General features: G+C 63.2%; 1 protein-coding gene across 3 annotated transcripts in view; it reads right to left on the bottom strand.

Annotated features, from left to right (window-relative positions):
* ATP2C2 (ATPase secretory pathway Ca2+ transporting 2) overlaps positions 1-12,456 on the bottom strand; it is a 55,058-nt gene extending 42,602 nt beyond the window's left edge. For all 3 annotated transcript variants that reach the window (XR_007920058.2, XM_051847332.2, XM_051847333.2), the window contains exon 1: positions 12,321-12,456. Coding sequence is in view for 2 of the 3 variants with exons in the window: in XM_051847332.2 (XP_051703292.2) it covers positions 12,321-12,419 (99 nt within the window). In the remaining variant the exon portion in view is untranslated. The remainder of the gene's footprint in view (positions 1-12,320) is intronic.
* Positions 12,457-25,931: the final 13,475 nt, after the last annotated feature.

Genomic DNA, 25,931 nt, shown 5'->3' with positions numbered 1-25,931 from the left:
TGTATCCTTGGTGTGTCGCCAAACCTCCACGCGCCTGCGGGAAAGTGTGCACACCCTTTCTAAAAACCTCCCTTGATCTGCATTTGCAAATAACTTCTCTACGTTTCAGCTTTGTAGAGAAAGCCGTGCACGGATGAATGGATAGGCAACACGCGTAGTGCACGCGCGGCGGAATACTACACAGCCCTGAACGGGAAGAGGCCGCCGCATGGATGGACCTGAAGGTGACCTCAGGCCAAGTGAAGTGACCACCTCAGCACGAGCCCAGGCCTCCGGGACCCCCCTTACCGGAGGTGCCGTGAGGGCCAGGCCCCCAGACACCAAGGGGGCTGGGGGACCCCAGGGGTTGGCAGAGGGGAGGCATCAGCATTGCAGGAGGCAGGCTTCAGCCGGGGAAGGTGGACGCCCCCGAGAGGCCGGCGGTGCAAGTCCTCGGTGCCTGGAAACTCTTAGAAGTGGCTCAAGTGCTCGGTTTTATTACGCGTGTTTTACCACAACTGAAAAAATGCAAGAAGAAAGCATCAATGGGGCCACTCCCCTGCCTCTGGGAGTCCAGACCACGGCGGGGGGGGGGCCCATTCCCAGGATCAACAGACGCCCCAGGGGTGAGGGGGCCCGGGGCGCTCCAGCCCCAGACATGTGCCAAGGAGCTGAGAGGCTTGGGTGGCTAAGGGGAGGGGTCCTCGTCCTCCAGCACAGAGACCCCTGGGGGCCTGAAGAGCAAACACACAGGTGCCCTGCACTCCAGGTAACGACCGGGTTCCTGGGGCACGGGAGTGTGCAAGGTGGCGTGCGACTCACGTGTTCTGGGAAGCTGCTCCTTGTGATCTGAAGCAACAGAACCCCCAGCAGGTGCAGCAAACCCCAGGGGAGGGGGGCCCGGCTCAGAGCACAGGGGCCCCAGGAGCAGGCAGCCAGCAGCTGAGGGCAGCACTGGGTGGGCACCCGGAGGGGCGCAGGCCAGGCCTGCCGGCAAGACCAAGGAGAGATGCAGGCAGCACCACCACGCCCGCCTGAGACCTCCGCACGCCCCGGGTTTCAGGGCACACGAGGCGGCGAGGAAGCCAGGGGCCGCGTGGACCACGCAGCGCCGACCTCCCTAGAACTTTCTAGGAACGGCAGGCGCCATGGTCAGGTCAATGCCAGACTCAAAGCGACACAAGCGCAACCTGGTGTCCTTCACGTAGGAGGGAAGGTTTGAGAACGCAGGTGACCAGGGCCACCAGTACACCTGCTCCCTCCCTCCCCCCACGGACGGCCTCCCAGCTGTCTGCTGTCACCCCAGCCCGGTGGGTCTCGGAGTGTGGTCCTCGGACCAGCACTGCCCAGAAGAGTCCAGAAATGCAGATCCTCGGGCCACAAATGGTCCTCACATGTCAGAGGCCCCGAGGGGGCCGGGACCTGTTCTAGCCTGTTCTCCAGGGGTTCCCGTGCAGCCAACACCGCTGCTGGCCTCTTGGAAAAACGCACCTGCTACGGCTTCTTCCCAGACAAGCCCAGGAGCTAGGCCCGGCCATCGGGAGTTGAAGAAGCTGCGAGTGTGCATTAGGCTCACCCAGAGCTGAGCTGAGGGTGCCTGGCCTGGGAGAGACGTGCAGACCAAGCCTGCAGGGCCCCCTTGCACAGAAGCGAACCCCATGTTGGTTCACTCCATCCCCCCACACCCCAAACAACCCCTCCCCCTGTGCCAAGAACTGCGCCTGCTGCCTGGGGGAGCAGACACAGCCCCGCCCACGTCAGCAAATCCCACCAGCAGGTCTCTGCCAAGAACAGAGCGCGCTAGAAACCAGAGGTTCTAGAACCACGGACTACGTTTGAACAAAGTCTAGAGCGAGAAGGGACTTTGAATGCAAGACAGAAGCCAGACGCCGTGGAGGGCAAGACAGGGTGACAACAGCCTGAAATGGCACGGGGTCGGCTGAGGCGGGGTAGGAGGCCCCGGCTGTGGGGTCCACAGATAAAGCCACAGCGGGAGAACCCCTGCGGCCCCCATAGGGGGTGCTCGGGGGACGTCCCAAATAAACGAGGGCTTTCACGCGACGACGGAACAATGCTACCAGCTCATCTTTTTAAGAAACGGGCAGGGCTGGGTGTTGGGCGCAGCAGTTAAGACACAGGCTGCAGCCCATAGCGGAGTCCCCGGGTTCAAGTCCCGACTCTACCTCTGACCCAGCTTCCTGGTCATGCGCACGCCAGGAGGCGGCGGTGACAGAAGTACCTGGGTCCCCGCCGCCCACACGGAAGACCTGGATGGAGTTCCTGGCTCCCGGCGGCCGCCGGCATCGGGGGACTGAACCAGCAGGCGCGAGATCTCTGTCTTTCTAAATAACTACATCGTCAGTGAGGCTTTGGACCAGGAGTTCCTGGAAAGGGAACGGCCGGTAACTCGGACCTGCCGGAAGGCAGGAACACGCACCCTAAACAGGAGACGAGCTCTTCCGAGGCCTCAGGCCCCCACTCCACCTTCCTCCCGGGGTGGCTCCCCTGCTCCGTAACCCCCACCCCAGCTGCGGGCCATCTGCCGCCACCCAAGTTGCAAACGCTCGGTTCTAGCGACTTCTAGCTGAGCTGGCTGCGGCAGCCATCTGTTGAGGCCGTCCATTGCAGTCACCGGGAATACCCATGCCCACTGCAAAAGGGGGCGTGGATTCACGGGGCGCCGTGCTGCCCTGAGCGAGCGGGAAAGCTTTCTCTGCACCTGCGTGGAACACGTTCATACGTGGAACCACCTACACACGCGCACATGTCCGAGTGTGTCCCCGGCGACATCCGTGGACACTGCGTGGCCACCAACCAGAGGACTTTTGACTCCGGCGTGGCCTCTCCCTGTCACTGCCACTCTGCCCTCACGGATCCGTCTGCCCGGCACAGGAGCCGGCACGAGTGAAGTTGCGCGTGCGTACGCTCGGGTCTGGTTCCACCTGATCAGTGTCACCTCAGGGAGACTCACGTCTCAAACACGAGCGACCACACTTCACCATCCGTCCTCGCCACCTAGCATCCCGCACCTGCTGCACGACGTGCTGTGAGCTGTCCGCACACAGCTGGCCCGAGGCTGTGGCCAGTCGGCCTTGGCCATGGCCAGTGCCGTGCAGCCCTGTAGCAGATGTGAGGCCAATACCTACCCAGAGTGGACCCACCGGCTCGTGGGGCACACGCGTGTTCTGGGACAGTGGACACTGTGTGGCCGTTAGCCCACTGGCAGGATCACAAACAAGAGACCACTGTGGCCAGCAAATGGACAAGCAACACGACAGGGAGGGCAGTGGCCGCGCTCGCCGGGGCAAGGTGCACTTCGAGCAGCACCCACCAGAAACTGGGCAGCCGGCAGCTGCGTGGCTGAGGACAGAGACCGCGGGAGAAGCCACGCGATGCCTGCCTGGATCCTGAGCCTGAGCTGCTGAGCCACAGGGAGACCCCGCCCTGGCCAAGGCTGGGGCCGGGCCAGCGTGGAAGGGGAGCGGCGTCCCGACCAAGGGGACCACGGCGGACTGGTCCGGAGGAGGACAATCCTCCAGGGAGGGAGCCCCAAAGGCCCAGAATGCAGCGGGGTTCAGGGAGCTGGGAGGGCACTGTGGGGGGGACTGCGGCTCCGAGCACAGTGGGGGCCTGGGGGATTCACACCCACCGACAGCTGAAGACCCCACGGGCAGGCAGGGGGAAGAACGGGCACGTGGTCAGGGGGCTCCCCCGGTGGGGCTTGGTTTTCTGAAGACTGATTGATTGATTGGAAAGAGTTAGAGAGAGACAGAGACAGAGGCAGAGAGAGAGAGAGAGAGAGAGAAATATCTTCCATCCACTGGTTCACTCCCCAGATGGCCCAACACTGGGCCAGCCAAGCCAGCAGCCGGGAACTCCGTCCAGGTCTCCGCGTGGGTGGCAGAGACCCAAGAGCCCGGGCGGCCACACAGGGCCTCCCAGGATGTGCACTGGCAGGAAGCTGCACTGGGAGGGGCAGCTGGCTCGTGGGCTGCCAGGCAGGAAGTCAGAAATCGGCCCGTGTGTGTCCGGGGGCCAGGGGACGACCCGCCCACCTCGGACGCAGCCCCGCCCGCACCTGGGACTTCACGGCGGCCTCAGCCTCCCCAGGGAGTGCTCGCGGGGGAATCCTCTCTGCTCAGCGCCACACAGGTCACCCCGCCCGACAACATCAGGCGATGAAACCTTCCCAGCTAACGGAACCAGCACTTCCGATCCAGGGCACGGACGCCCCGCGCAGCGGCTAACCCTGCCGCACCACAGTGCTATTCCCGCCCAGCGTTTCTGAAATGCGAAAGGAAAATCCGAAAGGCAGGTGTTGGGAGACAGAGGGCGTCACGGGCCCAGTCCGCTGGTGCTGGGCCCTGGTTCTGCTCCACGCCCCCATCCCAGCCGTGTGCCCTTGGGCGGTCCTGTGTCTGGGCCCTAGGGGCGCTGGGAGGAGGACCTACGGCTCCAGCCTCAGGCCTGGGGGCTTCAAAGCCATTGTCCAGTCCCTGAAATCACACCTGGGGGTGTCTGCGTGTGCAGGTCTGTGAGTGTCTGTGTGTCTCTGTGCGCATGTGTTCCTGTGTCTGCATTTGTGTGCATGTGTGTGCGTATGTGTCAGTGGGTGTCTGTGTGTACATGTGTGTCTTTGTGTGTGTCTGTGTTTAAGTATGTGTGTATGCATGTATGTCTGTGTGTGTGTACAAGGGCACTTTAAAAAGTTCACAGGAAAATGGAAAAACGAGGTAAGTTTATTTGGGTGCAACATTTTTAAAACCCACGGACAGTTCCGCAGAGCCCACTTAGTCCACGAACTTTCCGAAGACCCCATGTGTGCGGCCGTGTGACCACAGAACAAAGAAGCACGGCAGGGCACAGAGCCGTCCACGGGGTGTGGGCGTGATTCAGGGCGGCCCGGGCAGGCAGGGCCAAGAGCAGACAGCTGGGCGGGGTGGGGGCCGCGGCAGCTGGCAGTCAGGAGCCTGGGTGCTCACGGGGGCTGGGCGAGAAGGAAACACCCTGGAGCCACACAGCCGGTGTAGGGAGCCACATGGGACGCTAGGGACACTGGGGGTCACTGCGCTGGAATCCAGAGATCCCCACACAGAGGGGGGCGGATACCAGGCCCAGGGGAGACCTCGCAGCGTGCACACCCCGGCCCGAGGGGCCTGGAGCCATGGCACCCCAGGAGCCAGGAGCACACCCAGCGCCAGCGCCTGGCTTGGGAATGCGGCTCTGCCGGTGATCCTGCCTGGGGAGGCCGCAGGGAAAGTACGGGACGAGGCTGGGGGGTGCTCCCAGGTGCCGGGACCCAACAGGACGCCGGCGCCAGCTCAGAGGCTGCCCGTGTGGCAGGGGACGACCGGAGCAGCAGCGTCAGCACAGGTGCCATGGAGCTCCACACACCTCCGCAGCAGGACGCCGCGTGTTCACTGAAGAACGAATCAGTGATAGGAGGGAGAAGAAAGCTCCCCCTCCCAGCACAGCAGCAACGCTCCATGGTCAAGGACAGCCCCCGGGCCCCGCCAGGACACCCAGGGGGGACACGGTGTCACTTCGCCAGGTTCCCGGCAGCCGAAGGAAGCCTGGGCCCAAAACAAGCAGAGGGACCATCTGTAAATTGTGAGCCTGGGTTCCCCAAAATGCTGGGGGCTCCACAGACAGGGAGAAGGGGCACGTGAGTGCCAGAGGCCGGGGTGTCCTGATTGCGGCCGCAGCCGGCAGAGGGCGACTTCTGAGTGGAGGCCGTGGGTGATGGTGACATTGGTGGGGGCACTGTTTTCTCGATGTGGGGGTCCCTGCTGCGGCTGGGAAGGGCTGTCCTGAGCTCCAGCCAGATGCAGAAGCACCCAGGGTGACAGAGCAGGTGCCGCCAACACGCCGACGGCGCAGCGCGAGCAGCTGGGGGCGGCGTGGAGTGAGGCTCTCCCAGGCGGTTCCACTGCACCCTTTCTCAGGGTCGCGGCTACGTGCAGGCTCCATCCGTATTCGCTGAGCGCCAGACACGGCCCAGGCACGCTGCTCCTCCTCCCGTGGACGTCGGCTCCTCGATCTGACCCAAAACCTGACTCGACAGGTGCTGTGCCCATTTCCTTGGATGCACAAACTGAGGCCCGAGAGCTGAGAGCTTTAGGATTCCAAGGTGGGGCGGTGCTATCTCCATGGTCCACCTTGCCGCCTCTCAGATGGAGCTGGGCAGCAGCGGGGCTTGGTCTGGGGGCGGGGAGCAGAGGGTCCCTGAGCCGAGCTCAGGGTGACAGGGACAGCAGCTCCAGGGAGCACCACCCCTGTGCTCCTGGAGTCGGGCCCTTGTGCTGTGCCGGCTGCAGGCTCCCGGCTGCCCCTCCCGAGGCCAGGAGGGAGGAGCCTGGGGACTGCGTGGAGGCTGCTTCCTGGGACGGCCACGCAGCCCGCGGCAGTGCCTGGGTCAAATCCTGGCTCTCTTAAAGGTGCATCGTGGGGGGACAGCAGGCGACGGCTCAAGTACGCGGGTCCCTGCCACCCACACCGGAGACCCAGACTCAGGCCCGCTCCTGGCGCCGGCCTGGCCCAGCCCCGGCTGCTCGGGTATCTGGGGAGTGCACCGTGGATGGACGCGCTCTCTGCGCCTCTCCGCGCCCCTGCCTTCCACAGAGACGCAAATGAACAATAAGCAAGGCGGAGGCAGTTATCTGTAGGAGACGCACGTGGCACAGTGCTAACTGCAACTTCAACAGCGAGCAAACAGCAGCGAGGGGGGAGCGCACTCAGCAGACCGGCCGAGCCCCGGCGGAGCTGTGCACGAGGGCCTGAACGCCCCAGGCCGCGGCCCTCCCGGGGATCTCACGGATCCACGAGGACGCCGTCCGCCCTAGAGGGCCGCTGGGACACAGCTCTAGGATTCACACAGGAGCCACCTGAACCTGTCCGCGGTGAACACGCACGGAGCGTCAAGGCAGCCACTCAAGAACGCGCTGGATCCACACGGCCCACAGGGGCCAGCTGTGCACAGGATCCTCGCTGACCACCCAGGGGCACGGACGGCCGAGACCAGGTGCCGCGTGCTCCACACACCCGCGACCTGTCCATCCCACCACCTCCGCCTCCTGGGCACACACACACTGCCCATTGTACAGATGAGCACACAGAGGTGTGGGAAAACCAAGGAAGTGCCCGCGGCCTCCCAGCTGGCAGGTGGCAGAACCAGAATTCGCACCTGGGCAGCCCGGGCCGTCCACTGGACTCTCATAAACCACACCCTCCGGGAAGGTGCAGAGGAAGGGGGCTGGGAACGCGCCGGGGGCCACGACCGGGTGACCACAAGTGTGTAGGACGCAAACAGGACCTCAGCCAAGCAGGAAAAGAAAAACAAAACAAAAAACGGGGTCCAAGGCTGGGGGCAGGAGGAGGAACGCTGTACTGCGCACTTACTACTGGCTGTTTCTGGGAAAGTCGACACACGCCGAGGACAGAAGCGGAAGCAAATTCAGCGCGCCAAAAGCACGGAATCCTTGCGCGATGCAGGGTCCGGCGGTGGCGGGGGGCACCACGCCTGCTCTGCTGGGCCCGGGGGAGGGGCTGCAACTGTGCAGACAGGGCACTGCCAAGGGACGACAGATTCCCCCAGGAGACGGGCGCCGCCCAGAGCCAAGGGGAGGCGGCCAGCTCATCCTTGCCGAAACCTGCCGCGGGCTCCGGGGCATGTGTGAAACGTGACTGAGGGAGAACACAAAAACGAACACAGGAGCTGCTGCAGCTGAGTGGCTCTCGCTTCTCCGAAGCCCTGCCACCTCGTCCAGGGAGGCTTCCCGGACTGCACCTGGCCGTCACCCAGCAGTCCCCCAACCCAGGCTGAGCACAGCTCCTCTCCGACACGGGGCTTACGTCAGTGTGTGACTGTAACTCACAGGGCTAATTACATGGCGGACGTGTGCCTCCCCCCCAGACAGCAAGCTCCACCCAGCAGGATGGGTGCTCAGCACACTCTCCCGTGCCTGCAGGAGGGTCTGGCAGACAGGAGAGCAGCAGGTGCACCTGGGAGCTTGCTGCAACCCTGTCACACGTCCCCAGAGCCCCTGCAGGCGGCTGCTCTAAACCAAGAACCAGCCCAAGTCCCTGAAGGTCAGAGGCCTGGCCCACAGGGAGGGGCACAGAACCCGGGAAGGAAGACCTTGGCGTCCCCCCAGCCACGGACTGCCCCGCAGTGACCCCTCCCGGGCTGGCTTAAATGGGCCCCGGGCCTCAGCCGGCGCCTGCTGGCACTGCCGAGCTCTCGGTGAGCTTCGAGAAGGGGCCGCCTTGCTCCCGAGCCCTGCAGCCACCACTTGAACACCGGCTGCGGCCACAGAGCCCAGCACATGACCCAAGGTCAGAAAACTAGGCAGGGCTGGATTCTTAATTAAAAAAAAAAAAAAAAATCACACTTATGGGGCCAGAGCTGTGGTGTAGTGAATAAAGCCACTGGCTGCGGTGCCGGCATCCCACGTGGGCGCCGGTTCAAGTCCCGGCTGCTCCTCTTCCGATCCAGTTCTCTGCTAGGCCCAAGTGGTTGGGTCCCTGTCACCCACTGGGAGACCCGCACGGAGTTCCTGGGCCCATCTTCGGCCTGGCCCAGCCCCGGCCCTGGCGGGCGTCTGTGGAGTGAGCCAGCCGAGGGCTCCTCCTGCACCGGGCGCTGTGGGAATACGTATTCCCAGAATAAAAGCGTGGCTGACAAAGGACGTCTTTCTGGAATTTTCCCTTGCACGCTGTGAAGACTCCTAGCCCCGGCTCCTGCTTCATGCTGCGGCTCACAAAGCCAGCGGGGGCAAGGTAACAGCGGAATCCGGGCAGCCCCTCGACTCTGCCACGTGTGCGATGGCTTCCGGCAGGAAAGCACTGGAGTCCAAGCCACAGGCTGGGTCCTCGCGTGCATGTCCACAGCGTCACCACCTCCATGCTGCGCACAGGCTCCTCACTGACCACCCAGGGGCACGGACGGCCGAGACCAGGCGCCGCGTGCTCCACACACCCGCGACCTGTCCATCCCACTGCCTCCACCTCCTGGGCACACACACACTGCCCATTGTACAGATGAGCACACAGAGGTGTGGGAAAACCAAGGAAGCGCCCGCAGCCTCCCAGCTGGCAGGTGGCAGAACCAGAATTCGCACCTGGGCAGCCCAGGCCGTCCACTGGACTCTCATAAACCACACCCTCCGGGAACGCGCCGGGGGCCGCGACTGGGTGACCACAAACGCGTAGGACGCGAACAGGACCCACACAGGAGCCTGTGGTGTGGAGACGCCTTCGCTAGCGACAGGTACTCGCTGGCGGTTCTTCTTCCAATGCCTCGTTCCCAGTTTGAAAATCCTTGCTTCAGGAAGCCAGCGTGTAGGCTGTTGAGATGCCAGCTGCGTGCCCACGTCCCATACCCTGCTGCCTGGGCTCCGTCTATGCCGACGCAGGACCCAGGGAGCAGTGGTGCGGCTCGGGCGGCCAGGTTCCTGCTACCCACACCGGGGACCCAGGCTCCGACTTCTGTGACTTCAGCCTGGCCCAGCCCTGGCTGTCGCAGGCACCTGGGAAGTAAAGCAGCGCTCTGACTCTCCCGACACTGGACACGTCCTTTTGGTCACGTCTGTGTCTAGCCCTCAGACCACCATCCAATGCTGCACTTTTCCATGCCTGACCCCAGCAGGTGGCTCGGAGCATGCTGCCCGATCTCCGAGGTCCCTGAGTGGGCTTTGCGTCGGCTGCCTCCCCGCTTTGATGGACAACTGCGTGGGATGGGGACTCAAACCCCGTGGCACCCCGTCTTCCCTGGCAAGCTCTCTCGGGGTCTCTCTGGGATGGTTCACCCTGCAGAGACCCCCCACGCAGCCGGAGACCCAGGCCTGTGGGCACCCCCCAGAGTGAAGCTGCAGGTGCACCTGTCCCCTCCCACCCCCGAGCCTTCAGGTGAGACCACAGCCCCAGTGCATCACCCGGCTGCAACCTCCCGAGACCCTGAGCTCGGAGCACCCGGCTAAGCCACACTCGGGAAGTAGCTGCTGTGGCCACCTCCGCAGCCCCCATACCTCACTCTGTCTGCCTAGAGCTCTCTGCCGACCCCTGCCTGTTGCCTCATCTGCCACTCTTGACAGCATCCTTGCTGTACCCCAGCTCTGCATGCCCACTGAGCCCTCGGGGGCCAGCCCATCTGCACCCCGGCCGCCTGTCTCCTGCCTGGTCACTCTGGTCTTCATTCTGTGTCACACTGAAGACCACCATGTCACATATTAAATGTCTCCGGGCCAGTGACGTGGCCCAGCGGGCTAAGCTGCCACCTGTGACTCTGGCGCCCAGTAGCAGAGCGCTGGCTCAAGTCCTGCTCATTCTGCTCTGACCCCGCTCTGTGTCACCGCCCCTGGAGAGGCAGCAGAGGACGGCCCAAGCACTTGGACCTCTGCCACCCACGTGAGAGAACCAGATGGAGCTCCTGGCTCCCGGCTTCAGCCTGGCCCAGCTCCAACCATCGCAGCCATTTGGGGAGTGAACCAGCAGTCGGATCTTTCAGTCTCTCCCCTTCTATAAATAACTCTGCCTTTCAAATTAAATAAACCTTAAAAAAAACTACCTGTGTCCTGTTGATGACTGTTAGCTGCCAGTGAACTTTGTTTGGTACACACTCCTGTATCCTCAGCACCTGGCCGCCAACCCTCACTGAGCTAACGGAAGCAGCCCCACCTGCGAGCCCCCGCCCCGCACTTCTCAGACAAGGCCAACGACGCTCCCCTGTGAGATAAGCCAGAGTTCTCCAGAATACCGCCTGCCATGCCTGGCCCCCCGGGCAAGTGGGTGGGAAGCTCCCTCCTCCAACACTGCCTCTCTTTAGAACTTTCCAGAAACAGTTTTTAAAAGGACTCAAATCAGAGGATGCAAAGGAAGGGTTTGGGCTGAGGGCTGACCGGGCAGGAGCAGGTGCCCCTCTGGGCTGCCCCCTCCCCACATTCACCTGGGCTTGAGGACTGCACACCTTGATTCTGCCGTCCTCCCACACTAAGTCATCACACAGCCCAAGGCTTGCTTGGCCCTCCAGGGGGCTGCTGGGAATGTCTCAGCCAGGTGGAAGAGCGTACCTGCAGACAGGTGGAGATCTCAGACCTTCAGAGCGCTCCGGGAAGGCTGCAGGAATGAGCTCCACCTGTGCCGACGGCAGACCACCGGTTCCGCCACCCTCACACCTGAGCGGCGCACCTGCCTACAACCTGGCTGTACCAACGACACATCTGGAGCGACTATAAAGTATCCAGCCTGATGCACAACTCCAGAGATGGAAAGAGGAAAAAAAAAAAAAAAAAACAGGCAAAGCAGGAAGGGTGACCGGTGGTGGCCAAGTCACTTCAAACACTGGGTAGAGGGCAGAGCAGCGGCAGTGCCCCGGTCTCCCCCGACCCACGCCGGCTGCAGCCCCTGCGTGGTCACACACGGCGCTGCCGACACAGACAGGGCCTGGGACCTGCGAGTGCCACGCGCCCGCCGCCTGCTGCCCCGACCCCCAACTCTCGACTTAGAAAACACTCTTGCTTCCAGGGACAAGTATTTACCAACCATGCAACTCAAGTGTGGCAACTGTTGCTGTTCTCTGTGAGAACAAGAATCTAAGTCTTTCTGAATGGCTTTTTGTTTTGCATTTTAAAAAAACAAAACCCAAGTCTAAAAAGTTTGCCCTCGCTGCTCAAGGGGCCACGGCAGGGGGCAGGGCGCCATGTCCCCAGAGCAACCCCAGGACCCAACCTCAACCAGTGCATTTGTGAACCACTGATTTATCTGCGATCCCCCTTCGGGCCGGAGCCCCTGCAGAAGGGGCGTCCTGCCCTTGTGTGCTGACGGAGTTAATAAGCGGGGGAGGACGCGGTGGGGTCACCCCTGCCCGGGCTGCTCCCCAGAGCAACAGGGCGGCTGTTCTGTCGGCGTCCTCTCCTTGTCCCTGATAGACTCCTGGCTCTGGAATCCTGCTGGTTTACTCCTGAGGGCCCTGCCCGGCCGTCCCAGGCCACTACTCGGCATGGGTTTTCAACACGCACTGGTGATGCGGGCAGCCAAGCTGACGGCCCCTCGACTCCAGCCTTGATTCCTGCTACTACCCCAAGAGGCTGGAGCAACCCTGTTTTTCTCACCTCCGCTGCAGCCAGGGAAACAGGCTAAATCCCCAGCCAGGCACTTACCGGCCGCCCAAGGAGCGTCCAGCCAGCGCCGCTTCCGGCCTCAGTTTCCCGTCTGTAAGCGAGGGTTAAACGCGGCGCCAGCGGACATCCGAGCTCCTGCAGCTCTGCGGGCAGGGGGGCGCGCCCAGGCCGATCAGGTGAGGTCCTGGGGGATTACGGTGGAGGGCAGGGGCCGCCCGGACTCACCAAAGCCTCCTCCTCGCTCCTCTCCAGCACCTGGTACTTGCGGTCGGCGCCCAAGAACGGGAGTTTCTGCAGGAACTTGGAGAAGCGTCTGTCGGCCATGGCGAGCGGCCGGGGGCACCTCCACGGCCTCCTTCGGGCTCGCGGCCGCCCTGCTGCGTCCCTCGGTCGCTAGCGCGGCGGGGCTGCCTGCGCGCGCCTCCCGGGCCAGGCCGGGTTACCAGGCAGCCACCTACCTGCCCGCCGCAGGTGAGACCCCGCCCCCGAGGCGGGGCGCCGCGCACCTGGCCCCGCCCCGCCCCGCCCCCTCTCCGAGGACCCCAGGTCCTGCGGGCGGCGGCGGCCGAGGAAGGAGGCCCTGGGGCGGCTGCGTGGGCTCAGAGCTTGGGCTGTGGGCTGGAGTCGCCAGATCGCAGGACTCACCTGGGTGGGGCAGGGCCTCCAAACGCGGGTTTGAACTGCGACCCCTGGGCCCTCCCTGCCTCGAGCCCCTGGGCCCCGGGGCGGGGAGATGGATTTTACAAGTTCTCCCGGCTCTGTGAGCGCAGTGCGCCCGGTGTGAGCGGGTCAGACCCTTGCCTGGTGCTTTGCACCCGGGGCAGCCTCCTCCCCCCAGGGAGAAGGCTGAGCCCCCCCCCTCCAGGGAGGGGCGGCCTTGACCTGGGCGTGGTCTCCTCCGCGGGAGGCCACCTTGCTGTGAAAATGGGAGGGGTCCAGTGTCTGGCAGGGCGTGGAGCGCGGCGGGGTCTGGGCTGAGGGCTCCCAGAGTGCCTGAGTGATTGCAGGTGGGCTGGATCCGGCCCCGCGTGGGCGTGTAGGGGAGGCTGAGGGCTTTGCTGGAGAGGGGCGGGGTTAGAACCCAGGCCCCGACGCAGGGCGCTGTGGGAGAGGCCGTGGCTTCCCCCTCTGCAGGGGCAGTTTGCCGGAACCCCGGAGAGGCTGTGGCTCCATGGGCGCCTGAGCTGCCCCAGCAGGGCCCCCCAGCCCCACTCAAGCCTCGGGGAAGCTCCTGGGCCCCTGCGAGTCTCCCCTGCATCATTAGAGGGACTGGCCCTGTGGCCCAGTAGGTTAATCCTCCACCTGCAGTGCTGCCATACCACATAGCTGCCAGTTCGAGTCCCGGCTGCTCCACTTCCGATCCAACTGCCTGCTGTGGCCTGGGAAAGCTGAAGATGACCCAAGTGCTTGGCCCCTGCATCCACGTGGGAGACCCAGAAGAAGCTCCTGGCTCTTGGCTTCGGAGGGAACCAGCAGATGGAAGACCTTTCTCTCTGTCCCTTTCGCTGTCTATAACTCTACCTCTCAAATAAATAAATAAAATCTTTAAAATAAACAAAGGGATCAGAGGACCCCCCCCCCCCAGCCTGCATGGCCGCTGCCCCGGCTTCTCCAGGCCCAGGGCAAAGCTCAGTCCAGGTTTGATTCCTGACCTGGTCTTTTCCACCTCTCTGCCCTCCTCCACCTGGGCTTGCTCACTGTGATGTGGGGGTGTCAGAGTCCCGGCGGGAAAGGGCGCCCCCGGTGGAGCGACTGGAGGGGAGTTTGAGAACAGACGATTTACACAGGTGGGGACCGGCATTGAGGAACCGGACGGGACTGTGCCACCACTCAGGCGTGTCCTAGGCTGAGTCCTGGCCGTGCCCCTGGCTCCACCCTCCTGCTCATGGGCACCGTGGGAGGCAGCAGGTGCCCGGGAGTCCCCGCTCCCATCGCAGCCTTGCTCTGGCCGCTGGGGGCATTTGGGGGCTGAACCAGCAGATGGGAGTTCAGTCTCTGAAGGAAATAAAATAAAATAAAATAGCAGGAGTCCCACTGTCCCAGCGTGACGGGCACGAGGGGAGAGTGGTCAGGTGGAGAGGGAGCTGAGGCATCAGTGGGCAAAACGGCTCTGAGCAGAAGCCAGAGGACAGCACGGCCATGGGTGCGGCCTCCTGGCCCAGAGTCTGAGAAGCTTCCGGAACCAAGCCTCATGTCCCTTTGTGCAGGCTGAGCTAGTGGGTCGGTGCGTGGCAGCTCCGGGAAGCAGCGCCTGGCCTGGCAGGTCGTCAGGCAGAGCCCCCATTGCTACCAACGCATCCCTGGGAACTCGGTGTCTCAGGTCCCTCCCCCGGTCCTGGGAGACGGAAGATAGCGCTGGCCGCAGGGAAGAACTTTGTCCACGGAGAAGGCCACGCGTCTGCATGGCGGTGGGAGAGGTTCCTCCAGGCGGGCGGCGTCCAGGAGCTGTGCGGGGGGCGGGGGGGCAGATGCCTTTCCTCACAGGCCCTGCCTCTGGGGTCCACCACCCCGTTCTCGGCTCCAGCACAGAGGTGTTGGAGGATGGTGGGTTCTGGGCCTGCCGGGATGAAGGAAACCCGAGAGGACCCCAGAGAAAGCAGCTGAGGGCGGGCTTGTGATTGGACGCAGCTGAGCGGGGTCAAGTGTTGGCTTTGGGGCGCGGGAGCAGCAGGCCGGCCCTGTGCCTTCTTTACTGAGCCTTCGTGACGGTGTGTGTGCGATTCGTGTCGCCATCGCCACGGCGCCAGGACAGCTGGTGAATTCTCTGTGAGGCGCGTTCTTTGTCGGCTGGTTCCGTGTCCGTTCTCGAGTCACGCAGTTCACATCCTTGTTTCTTTTTGACTCCTTGATCTGATGCAGGGCTCAGAATGCCTCGGCGTCCTTGCTTTCCTGTCCGTTTTTCCTCGTTTCCTGTAACTTTGATTTCAGCACAGACATCCCCTTCAGAGTTCGAACAGGAAAATGCAAAGCCGTTCTGAAGCAGAGCCCCCTCGTGGGGCTTCCTCTCACAGGTCTGAGGGGCTCTGTGGTTTTCATTCTCCTTTTTGTTTTCTCCACCTTCTAAGTCGTTCGCTTCAGCTACTCGAGCCCTCGTGTGGGGAGCAGGTTCTGTTGCTGGGTGGGGCCCACCTGCCCAGCGCTGACACCTGCCACTCGTGTTTGCTCTCCGCACGCTGTCTCAGCTCGGTTCTTCTTTGGGTCCTGCCCATCCCCGCTGGCCTCAGGAGTGGTTTCTGCCTTCAGCCCAGAGCGTTCCAGAGCCGGGGTCTCTGGGACGCGGCAGAGGTGGGTGCAGGGCGAGTCCCAGCCTGAAGCATCCGCCCGTCTTGCAACGTTTGCTCTGCACCCCTGAGCAGCGAGGTCAGGCTGTTCCCGCCCATTTGCTCTCTGTAGGAAAGCAGTCATCTCCTTACCCATAAGCCACCTCCCTCCACACAGCCTGCTGGGAAGCGTGATACAGCCTCCGGGGACCTGACATTGGCCTGGGGAGAAATGCCACTCGCACGTTACAGGGTTGGCACCGACAGCACCCACTCTTGAAGGGGCAGAGTGGACCAGAGTGCATTCCATGCAGAATTGTTCAATATTAGGCTCCATGCGTGAGCCCTCAGGGCTGTCTTCCGCTTTGTGACGCCTGTGCGCACGGCAGTAATAAAATCATTTTATAGATGAAGTCGTTGGGACTTGAAGAGGTAAGACCATTTCATTGTTAAAAGATTTACTTATTTATTTGAAAGGTGGAGTGATGGAGAGAGAGGGAGAGTCAGAGAGGGAGGGAGAAAGGGAGGGAGAGGGAGAGAGGGAGAGAGGGAGGGAGGGAGGGAGGGAGAGAGGGAGGGGGAGGGAGGGAGAGGGGGGAGAGAGGGAGGGAGAGGGAGAGTCAGAGAGGAAGGGAGAAAGGGAGGGAGAGGGAGAGAGGGAGAGAGGGAGGGAGGGAGAGAAGGAGGGGGAGGGAGGGAGAGGGGGGAGAGAGGGAGGGAGAGGGAGAGAGGGAGGGAGGGAGAAAGGGGGGAGAGAGGGAGGGAGAGGGAGATAGGGAGAGAGGGAGAAAGGGGGGAGAGAGGGAGGGTGAGGTAGAGAGGGAGAGAGGAAGGGAAAGAGGGAGAGAGAGAGAGGGAGGGAGGGAGAGAGAGAAGGAGGGAGGGAGAGAGGGAGAGAGAGGGAGGGGGAGAGGGAAGGAGAGAGGAAGAGAGGGGGGGAGGGAGGGAAGGAGGAAGAGAGGAAGAGAGGGAGGGGGAGAGGGTGAGAGGGAGGGAGAGAGGGAGAGAGGGAGGGAGGGATGGAGGGGGAGAGGGAGGGAGGGATGGAGGGGGAGAGGGAAGGAGAGAGGGAGAGGAGGGGAGAGAGGGAGGGAGAGAGGGAGAGAGGGAGGGAGAAAGGGAGAGAGGGAGAGAGGGAGAGAGAGAGAGGGAGGGATGGAGGGTGAGAGGGAGGGAGAGAGGAAGAGAGAGAGGGGGAGGGAGGGAGACGGGGAAAGAGGGAGGGAGAGAGGAAGGGAGAGAGGGAGAGAGAGAGAGGGAGAAAGGGAGAGAGAAAGAGGGAGGGAGAAAGGAAGAGAGAGGGGGGAGGGAGGGAGGGAGGGAGAGAGGAAGAGAGGGAGGGGGAGAGGGGGAGAGAAAGAGAGATCTCCCATTGGCCAGTTCACTCCCCAGATGCCTGCAGTAGCCAGAGCTAGGCCATGCCAAACCCGGGGGCCAAGGACCCTCATCTGGTCACCACACTTGGGTGCAGGCACCCGAGCCCTTGGGCCATTAACTGCTGCCTCCCGGGCACATTAGCAGGCGCTGGGTTGGAAGCCACGTAGCTGGGACTTGAACCAGCTGTCCAGTAGGGGCACAGGCACCCCAAGAGCCAGCTGAATCCGTCTCACTACGATGCCTTCCACACACAGATATGTTCACAGGCCCTGCCGTGTGGCAGTGGAGAGAGCTGGGGACACCACGAACTCTGCCCCGCCTCGTGGTCTCACCCCCCAGAGGGTGACACAGGCTGTGACAAATCAGGGTTGGGCAGGGGGTGCCGAGGGTGCGCCCACGCCCTGACCCACAGAAACTGACACGGCAACTGGATTTGGAAAAACAGTCTTTGTACCAGGGCGCTCAAACAGCTCACGGAAAACCCTCGTTAAGAAAGAGCTTTGTTGGGGCAGGCACTGTGGTGGTGGGTAAAGCTGCCGCCTGCAGTCCCATAAGGACACCGGTTCGAGTCCCAGCTGCTCCACTTCTGATCCAGCTCTTTGCTATGGCCTGGGAAGGCAGTTGAAGATGGCCCAAGTGCTTGGACCCCTGCACCCACCTGGGAGACCCGGAAGAAGCTCCTGGCTGCTGGCTTCAGATCGGCGCAGCTCCAGCCATTGTGGCCAACTGGGGAGTGAACCAGCGGGATGGAAGACCGCTCTCCTCCTCTCTCTGTGTAACTCTGACTTTGAAGCAAAATAAATAAATCTTTTTTTTTTTTTTTTTTTTGACAGGCAGAGTGGACAGTGAGAGAGAGAGACAGAAAGAAAGGTCTTCCTTTGCCGTTGGTTCACCCTCCAATGGCCGCTGCGGCCGGCGCACCACGCTGATCTGAAGCCAGGAGCCAGGTGCTTCTCCTGGTCTCCCGTGCGGTGCAGGGCCCAAGCACTTGGGCCATCCTCCACTGCACTCCCTGGCCACAGCAGAGAGCTGGCCTGGAAGAGGGGCAACTGGGACAGAATCCGGCGCCCCGACCGGGACTAGAACCCGGTGTGTCGGCGCCACAAGGCAGAGGATTAGCCTAGTGAGCCGCAGCGCTGGCTGCAAAATAAATGAATCTTAAAAAAAAAAAAAAAAAGAGCTTTGTGTGAATTTCAGAAATCTTTCGCCCAAATAAATTCATACTTCTGTGTTTTCCATGAACTTCCTGCAGCTACAGTGATGGCGACGCACCCAGGACCTAACCCCTGGGGGTCCCTGGGACTCTGTGGTTACCCCAGAGCCAAAGCTGCAGAGAATCGGTGCCTGCCTGTTGCGCTGTCGCGCTGCACTCCTGGCACTGCTCTCCCTGCAGCTTCCCTGCCTGCCCCCTACCTCCGCTGTGGCTCCCTGAGGGGGCGGGGAGGGGGCTCTGCCTGCTGGGTTCCTGCTCCATTCCCGCACCTGCGAGAGCGCCTGCACGTGCGGTTAAGGGAACAAACGAATGAGTGCCAGGACGGGGACAACGGCCACATCCAGGCACCAGGGCGGCAGGACCGGGCGCCACCGCTGCCTGTGCAGAGTCCGCTCTGCCCCCGTGGAGTCTGCTGTGACTTTTTTTTTCTAAGATTTATTTGAAAGTTTTACCAGAGGGTGGGGTATCTTCCATCCACTGGTTCCCTGCCCCGGTGGCTGCAGCAGCCAGGCGACGCCAGGGGCCAGGAGCTTCACCCAAGCACCGGGCCATCCTCTGCTGCTTTTCGCAGGCGCATTAGCAGAGAGCCGGATCGGGAGTGGAACAGCCGGACTCGAACTGGCGCCCGTATGGGATGCTGGTGTTGCAGGTGGCAGCTTTACCGGCTACACCACAGCGCCGGCCCCTGCTGTGATGCTCACCAGCCAGGCTGCACCTACAGAGAGCTCTGAGCGACAGAGCGGGCCCTGAGGGCGTGGCACGGGGACCCTGTCTGACCAGTGGGCCTGGCTCATGCAGTGCACACGGATTTGGTGACAGCCGGCAGAGAGCAGACGGGGAGCGCCCAGGGCAGCAGCACCAGCGGGCACCAGGCTCCACCCTGGCTTTTGCCCTCCGTCCTCCCGACCCCTGCTGTGCACGCGGTGTCCACAGTCGCTGGGAGACAACGTCGAGGCCGACAACCCGGTCAGGTGCCCTTAGACCCTTACTCCCAACTGACACCACCCCCCCCCCAAGTGCTGCAGGCCCCCTCCCGTCCCCAGCACCCACAGCGCTCGGAAGCCAGGCTGGGCTCTGCAAGCCCCGAAGCTCCTGGAAAGCCCCCCCCCGCCCCGGGATAGGCGCGCCGGCCCCGGGTGCAGCTGGTCCTGCCAAGTCCCTGTGGGCCAGGCTGCTCCTCGGCCCGCCCCCTGGGTGCCCTCTCCGGTTTCTGCTGGGGGCACTTCCTTCGGGACTTGCACACACGAGTCTTTGTCTAGAGTCCGCTTCCAGGAACCTGACCTGGGACAGAATCTGGGCACAGAGTTGAGTAAGCTGACCATAGCCCACAGCCCACAGCTGAGGGAGAGGAGAAGCCGGGCTCGGTGGCCCTGCGTCTGATACAGGACCCAGCTGCCCACCATCACGCTGCACTGGTACAGACCACCTCCCACCACCCTCCCACCAGCAAGCCTTGTGCTCCTGCCAGGCACGGGGTGGGGTCGGGGTGGGGGTGGGGTGCTGGGCGCAGAGCCGGCTGACTGGGATGCATCTGGAACTGTGACTTCCTCCTGGGTCTGTGACGCAGCCACCTCTGGGTGTCACTGCGTGGGCTGTGGCCCTGTCCCCTCAGAGGCCCCGGGTCTCTGTCACTGCTGATGCTGCCGTCATAGAGAGCCTGTGTCGCCGAGACATCCCCGTATGTGACTCTCCCTTCCTGGCTGGGAGCCAACCAGATGGAGGTGGCTGCGGCTCTGGGGCGTGCTCAGAGCCACCCCGGCCTGCTGGGCCCTCTGCCTGCTGGGGCCAGGCCCCCATCCCTGTGGCTCCTGCCGGGGGGCGGGGCCTTCCGGAAGCGAGCCCAGAGCCCCTCTCAGCGTCTCTCTGGGACACTGGGGGCAGGTCCCTGGAGACGGCCCGGGGTGTCACCGGGGGCAACAGTGAGCTCCTTGCCTTGGGGGCAGTGCAGCCCTGCAGCCTCCCCACCTGCCCGGGAGGGGGCTCCCCCTGCCCTTCCAAACCCCCGAGCCCAGGGCGCCCTTTGACCCTCTCTGCCCTGCACTCCCTAAAGCTGCAGAAGCGGCTGCTGTGTGACCGACCGTCCCCGTCTCTCCCAGCCCCTCTCCTGCGCACCAGACTCCTGGGACCAGCTGGGACCTCCCGTCGAGGGTCCCCTGATAGTTTAGGCCACGTGCCCGGGCCCTGTTTGCTATGCGAATCCTTGCACAGCACCAGCTGCGCCCCCAGGAGCCCGCCACGCTGCGCCTCTGCCTCAGCTGCCGGCTGCAGGGCCGGTGCTGTGCTCTGCACATTTTGTGCAGGAGGGGACTTGGGCTCGGGGGCCACCTGGCTGACGGCTCCCAACCGGAAGACGGAAGACGATGCTGCTCAAGGCCAGCCTCTCGGCGCCCTCAGGGGAGGGGCCAGGCCTGCGCGGTCCGCCTGTCTCTGCAGCAGCAGCTCTCAAAGTGGAGCCGGGATCAGAACTTTGGGAGAGAAAGAGACAGCCGGTTCACTCCCCAAATGCCTGCAACAGCCAGGACTGGGCCAGGCGGAAGCCAGGAACCAGGAGCTCCATCCAGGTCTCCCGTGTGGGTGGCGGGACTCCCATCACTTGAACCACCATCTGCCGCCTGCATTGGCAGGAAGCCGGAGGGAAGCTGCGGAGCCGGGACTGGACCCCATTGTGGGTACCAGGTCCTCTGGGGGTGCCGGCGTCCTAAGTGGCAGGTGGACTGGCTGTGCGACAATGATGGCCTGGGAACCTGCATTTTGTGTGGGTTCCCTGGTGACGGGAACGTACTGGTCCCAGGACCCCGCTCTGGGAACCGCTGCTCTAGAGACTTTGACCTCCAGGGAAGAACAGGCCTGGGCTGCCCCCTCCCCAGACACTGGGTGTGGGGGTCCCGACCCCAGCGTTGCCAACCAGCGGTCCTGCCTCCATGACCCTTGTGGGTCGAATAAACAAGTGGACGGGCGGCTCCCGTCCGCGGGAGGCGTGATCTGAGGCAGGTGCAGGTGGCACTGTGGGGCGGGGGCTTGCTGTCGCATCTCCAGTGCCCCCTGTAGACAGCAGGGGTCAGATGGAATGACAGTGACGAGGACAAGGATGCGTCGCACACTCTCCACCCTCTGTGTTTGAAAACGTTCGCCATAAACCTTATTTCGTGCAGAAAACAAACTCCCGGCTCCCCCGCCTGGCACCCGCGGGATGGAGGTCAGTTCTTTCTGCCAGCAGTGGTCAGGACACAGCTTCCAGCCCGAGCGGCTCACGTGGTGCTGGGCTGGGCCCTCCCCAGTGGAGCCATCGCCCGCTCCGCCTCCACTCAGCCCCACGTCCTCCAGGCCTCTCCAGGCTGGGCTGCCCCTCCCTGCCCGGGCACAAGGCACCTGTTCGGCGAGTTCCCTGGCTGAGCGTGGAACTTGCCGGAAGCCTCCCCTCCGGGAGCAGGAGGCGGGTGCGGGTCACGGGGCGGGTGGGCTGAGAGAGCTCCCGGGTCACCGACACTCCGGGCCGTCACAGGGAGGCCCCGGAGGAGGCCTGGGCCTGCCGAGTTTCGACGTGCGTGGGAACCGGGAGGGGGCAGGAATTCCCCGGCAGCTTGGCCGAGGTGGTTGCCACACATCGCACGGTGCCTCCGGCTTGCCGAACACGCTCGGTCAAGGTGACTTTTGATTGTCTTGCTTTGACTTAGTGCTTTGCATTGTTTCGGTTGCAAATAACAGAAACCAATGTGCACCAGCCCAAACCAAAGCCTGGGGGTGGCCGACTACTGGGGAGCACGGGGGGCTGCCTCGAGCCCCAGCACAGGGAGAGTGGCTGGGATGGCTTAGGGGGCCTGCTGGCTTCTCTCCTGGGCAAGCAGGGGCCTCCCCGCAGCTGCGAGCTGCAACTGCTTTGTTCATGCGTTCCCCGGGGCCCGAACGTTAGCCCCACGCTTCCTGTGTGCCAGGGCCCCTGGGAGGGGCTTCACGGTCAGGACCTCGCTGCACCCCACGGCGGCCTTGGCGGTCGGGCTGCCTTGCTCCTGCCGACAGGTGCAGGCTTTGCCCTGGGCCAGGCTGCGTGGCTTGCTCTGGCATACAAATGAATGAATGAATGAAACCTCAAGAGAACACCCTGGGGAGGGAGATGGGATTGGCTCAGCCGAGCGAGGTGGCCTATTGCTGGCCCAGTGGCTGTGGCCAAGCAGGTGGGTCTCAGAGGAGCAGTATGGTGTCCCCCAGCCCAGTTCTCGGGTGGACCGCAGGCCTGGCACCTGGTCCCGGCAAGCTTCCGCCCTCCTGGGTATCCCAACCCCACCCTGCTTTCCATGGACACACAACGCCCTGCTGCATCTGGATTCCCACAGTGGGGGTGGACGAGGCCTGGAGTTGAATCCCGCCCCTGCCAGTTGCCCAGTGCTCTGCTCTTGGGCCACGATGCCGACCGCCAGGGGGCGTGGGGAGAGTCCAGTGAGACGCTGACCCTGGTAAGGCCCTCCAGGGGCTCCCCACTGTCTTCAGGACCAAGTTCAAACCCAGCACGTGAGCCGGCCAGCTCTGCACCCTGCCGCACCCAGGGCCCCTTGCTCGGCCGTGCGCAGCTGCCAGGAGCTCCACGCCTCTGCCTGTTTCGTCCCCAGGCCCGGGTTCCCCGGCTCCTCCCACCCAGGGGAGCTGATGACTGCGTCCCCTGAACCTCTGCACATGAACTTGATTGGAAATTGGCTTTTTGAGCGTGATGGAGTGAAGGCCCTTGAGATGAGACTGACTCGGGTGGCCCTGAATTCAGCGTCCCTGGCCTGGGGGGAGGGGCATTTGCAGACACGGAGGCAGACGGAAAGACGGCCACAAGGCCTGGATCGCACCTCCCCTCACCAGGGGCCCATCCCCCCACGTCCCCAAGCCGGGCTCCGGGATGTGATCTCCAGGCCAGGGACACAAGCTTCACCTCTGACCACCATCACCGCCAGGCCTCGGGGCTGTCAACAACAGTGACGGCCAGGGCGGGACTTCCTGCAGGAGGGCCACCAGGGGCCACGCCCACGGCAGGGGTAATCGAGGGAAGGACCTGCCCTGTTCCGCCCACGGTCATCTGAGGTGATGTCTGGGACAGTGGTCTTGGAGGAGGCACACTGGACACTGGGGCGGGGTGAACACTGCTGGAGCTGTGGCGTAGCAGGTAAAGCCGCCGCCTGCAGTGCTGGCATCCCATATGGGCGTTGGTTCAAGTCCCGGCTGCTCCACTTCCCATCCAGCTCTCTGCTGTGGCCTGGGAAAGCAGCGGAGGATGGCCCAAGTGCTTGGGCCCTGCACCCACATGGGAGACCCAGAAGAAGCTCCTGGCTCCTGGCTTTGAATCAGCCACATGGGGAATGAGCTGGCAGATAGATGGCAGATTTCCCTCTGTCTCTCCCTGTGTGTAACTGCCTTTCAAATAAATGAATACATCTTAAAAAAAAAAAAAAACGGCAGTAGGGATGGAAAACCCCAGGAAGGAATGCGGCCATCGGCACGCCAGCTCAATGAGTTTGCTCCCCCCAGGCTGGGCTGCCCAGGGCGCTCCCGCTGTTGGTCCCGGGGCCTGAGAAGGGGCCACAGCTTCAGTGCCCTCCTCGGTGGGAAGACTCGTGTGGCAGAGGGAGGAGTCCAGGGAGGACCCAGAGAAGCGGGGAGGGGCGGGGCTCAGGCACCCCAACATCCTGCCCGGCCGGTTCCCAGCCTCACCCCTGCCCTGAGCTCCTCTGCTTCATCCACAGAGCAGGGCAGGAAGACCGGGAGGTGAGGGTGCAGGCTGAGTCTCGCGGTGGGACCTGGGACTCACGGGCATGATCACAGAGACACACACACACACACACACACACGTGCAAAGTGCATATACACACAAAACACACTAACAGGCAAAATGCATATACACAAAACACTCACCAACATACATGCAACATGCAAATACACAAAACACACACAAAGTGCATAGACACACAAAACACACAAAAACACACTAACACAGGCAAAATGCATATACACAAAACACTAACATACATGCAAAATGCAAACACACAAAACACACACACACAAAGTGCATAGACACACAAAACACACACACTAACACAGGCAAAATGCATATACACAAAATACGCAAAATACACACACATGCAAAATGCACACACACACACGTGTGCCTGTGGAACCAGAGACTGAGCCGGGCCATGGATGGTCTCACACGGCGCGTTCGTCACGCAGGACGGCTGGAGGCAGCAGGGCCCTCCTCGCAGAAGTTTTTGAAAATCATTACACACACACACCTCCCAGTGGATGCCCTTAGTGTGGGAAACAACCTGACTTCGACAACGAAAGGCAGACCAAAGAGGGGCACGGGGTGTTCCGGGAGCCAGGACTGCCACCCCCCAGCCCTGCGGGAGGCACGGCCCATTGCTCCTGCCCCCACCCCCGCAGCCCTGCTGCCCAGCCGGCTCCAGCTGGCTTTGTGTCCCAGCAGCGGCCACCCTGGCCTGTGGCCCCTCCAGGTTGGGTCTGGGGTCCCCAGGGAGCCGTCAGCCTTTGCACCTGAGCCCAGAGCTTCCCAGCCACGTTCACACCGTCTCTTTGCCTCTAAGGAAGCCTCAGCCGCCTTCTCTCAGCGGGCCCGCGGCCGGGGACTCGGCCCGGACCTCAGCCCTCGGGAGCCCCGGGACTCCAGCACTTGCTCAGCCCCCAGGCGCTGCTGCTGGCTCCAAACGAGCCGAGCCCGAGGGAGGGCCAGGCTGGCTGCGAAGGGGCCGCCTCCCAGACCAGCCGGGCACACAGCCGCCACCACACTCGCCCAACTCTGTGTGTGTCCCCTCCAGAACAGAAGCCAGGGCGGGGGGGGGCCGTGCATGGGGGCGTGGCAAGGCCAAGGGCAGATCCCGCTCCCCCACATCCCACGTCCCACCTCCCCGAGGCCACAGGCACCCTGGGCTGGGGCCATCCCCGGGCTGCTCCTTAGCACCTCAGCCTGGGCCCGGGTCCAGCCTTGAACTAAAGAAGAGGAAAAGGCCGCGGAGGAGCGAGGGGACGCTTTCAGCCCTTCCCAAAGACCCCGTTAGTCACTCCCGTGCGTGCACTGAGGAGAGAAGGCGAGAGACACGACAGGTGTCAGCAAGAACGCCCCTGCCCCCGGACCCCAGCCACTCCGGGGTCCCGAGAGCGCTGGCGATGAGAACTTCCGGAGGGCGGCGCCTCTGTTCTTTCTGGAAGCTTCCTCCACGCGGCCGGCACCTGACCTGTGCCTTTCTATGCACTCAAGCGTGGGCAGCCATGTGGCAGCCGCAGACAGTGAGACAGGCAGGTGCCTCTGGCGAGGGCGGGATGGTCCCGGGCAGGCGCCAGAGTACGCGGCCGAGCAGTGAGAAGCTTCTCGCCCTGGAAGCTCGGGGCGCTGCCCCCGGGGGAGCTTGCTGAGGACACAAACCAGAGCCTCCCCGACGCGGCCCAAACCCCCGGGGGCTCCGGCGACACAGCTCAGGGAGCTGCTGCTGGTGTCCTGGGGTGGGGGCCAGCGTGCTGCCCCCCATCCTGCCTGCGATGCCAGCCACACCCAGGCTGAGAAACGCTGGCTTCACCAAACAGGGACTGTGATCCCCTCAAAGTAAAAAGGTTTCCAGGACTGTCCGGACGTTAGTCATGGCCAGATCCGTATCACCACCTCCAGGAAAGCCGCCTCTGACTGCTCCTCCCTCTGCCTGGGCTCGGCATCCCTCACCAGGGACCGCCCCCACCTGTGTTTGCCCCACAGTTGCCTTTGCCATCAGAGTGAGGGTCACCCCCCCCCCCACTAGGCTGCTGTTCTGTCTCCCCCAACCACGTACAGCTCAAGACAACAACTCCTACTATGTGCGCACCGAGGCTAGAACCCACCGAGGGGCGGCAGCCATCATCCTGGGGTATTTTCTGCGGGAAGCCTGGGGGCGGGGTGGCAGGGCACAGGGTGCAGGAGAGGCGCTGGGTCTTAAGCGAAGGGCTCTCGGCCTTGTCTCCACACAG

The sequence above is a fragment of the Oryctolagus cuniculus genome, chromosome 18 (genome assembly GCF_964237555.1).
Source record: "Oryctolagus cuniculus chromosome 18, mOryCun1.1, whole genome shotgun sequence".
Lineage (NCBI taxonomy): Eukaryota > Metazoa > Chordata > Mammalia > Lagomorpha > Leporidae > Oryctolagus > Oryctolagus cuniculus.
This window is presented reverse-complemented; position numbering and strand designations above follow the sequence as displayed.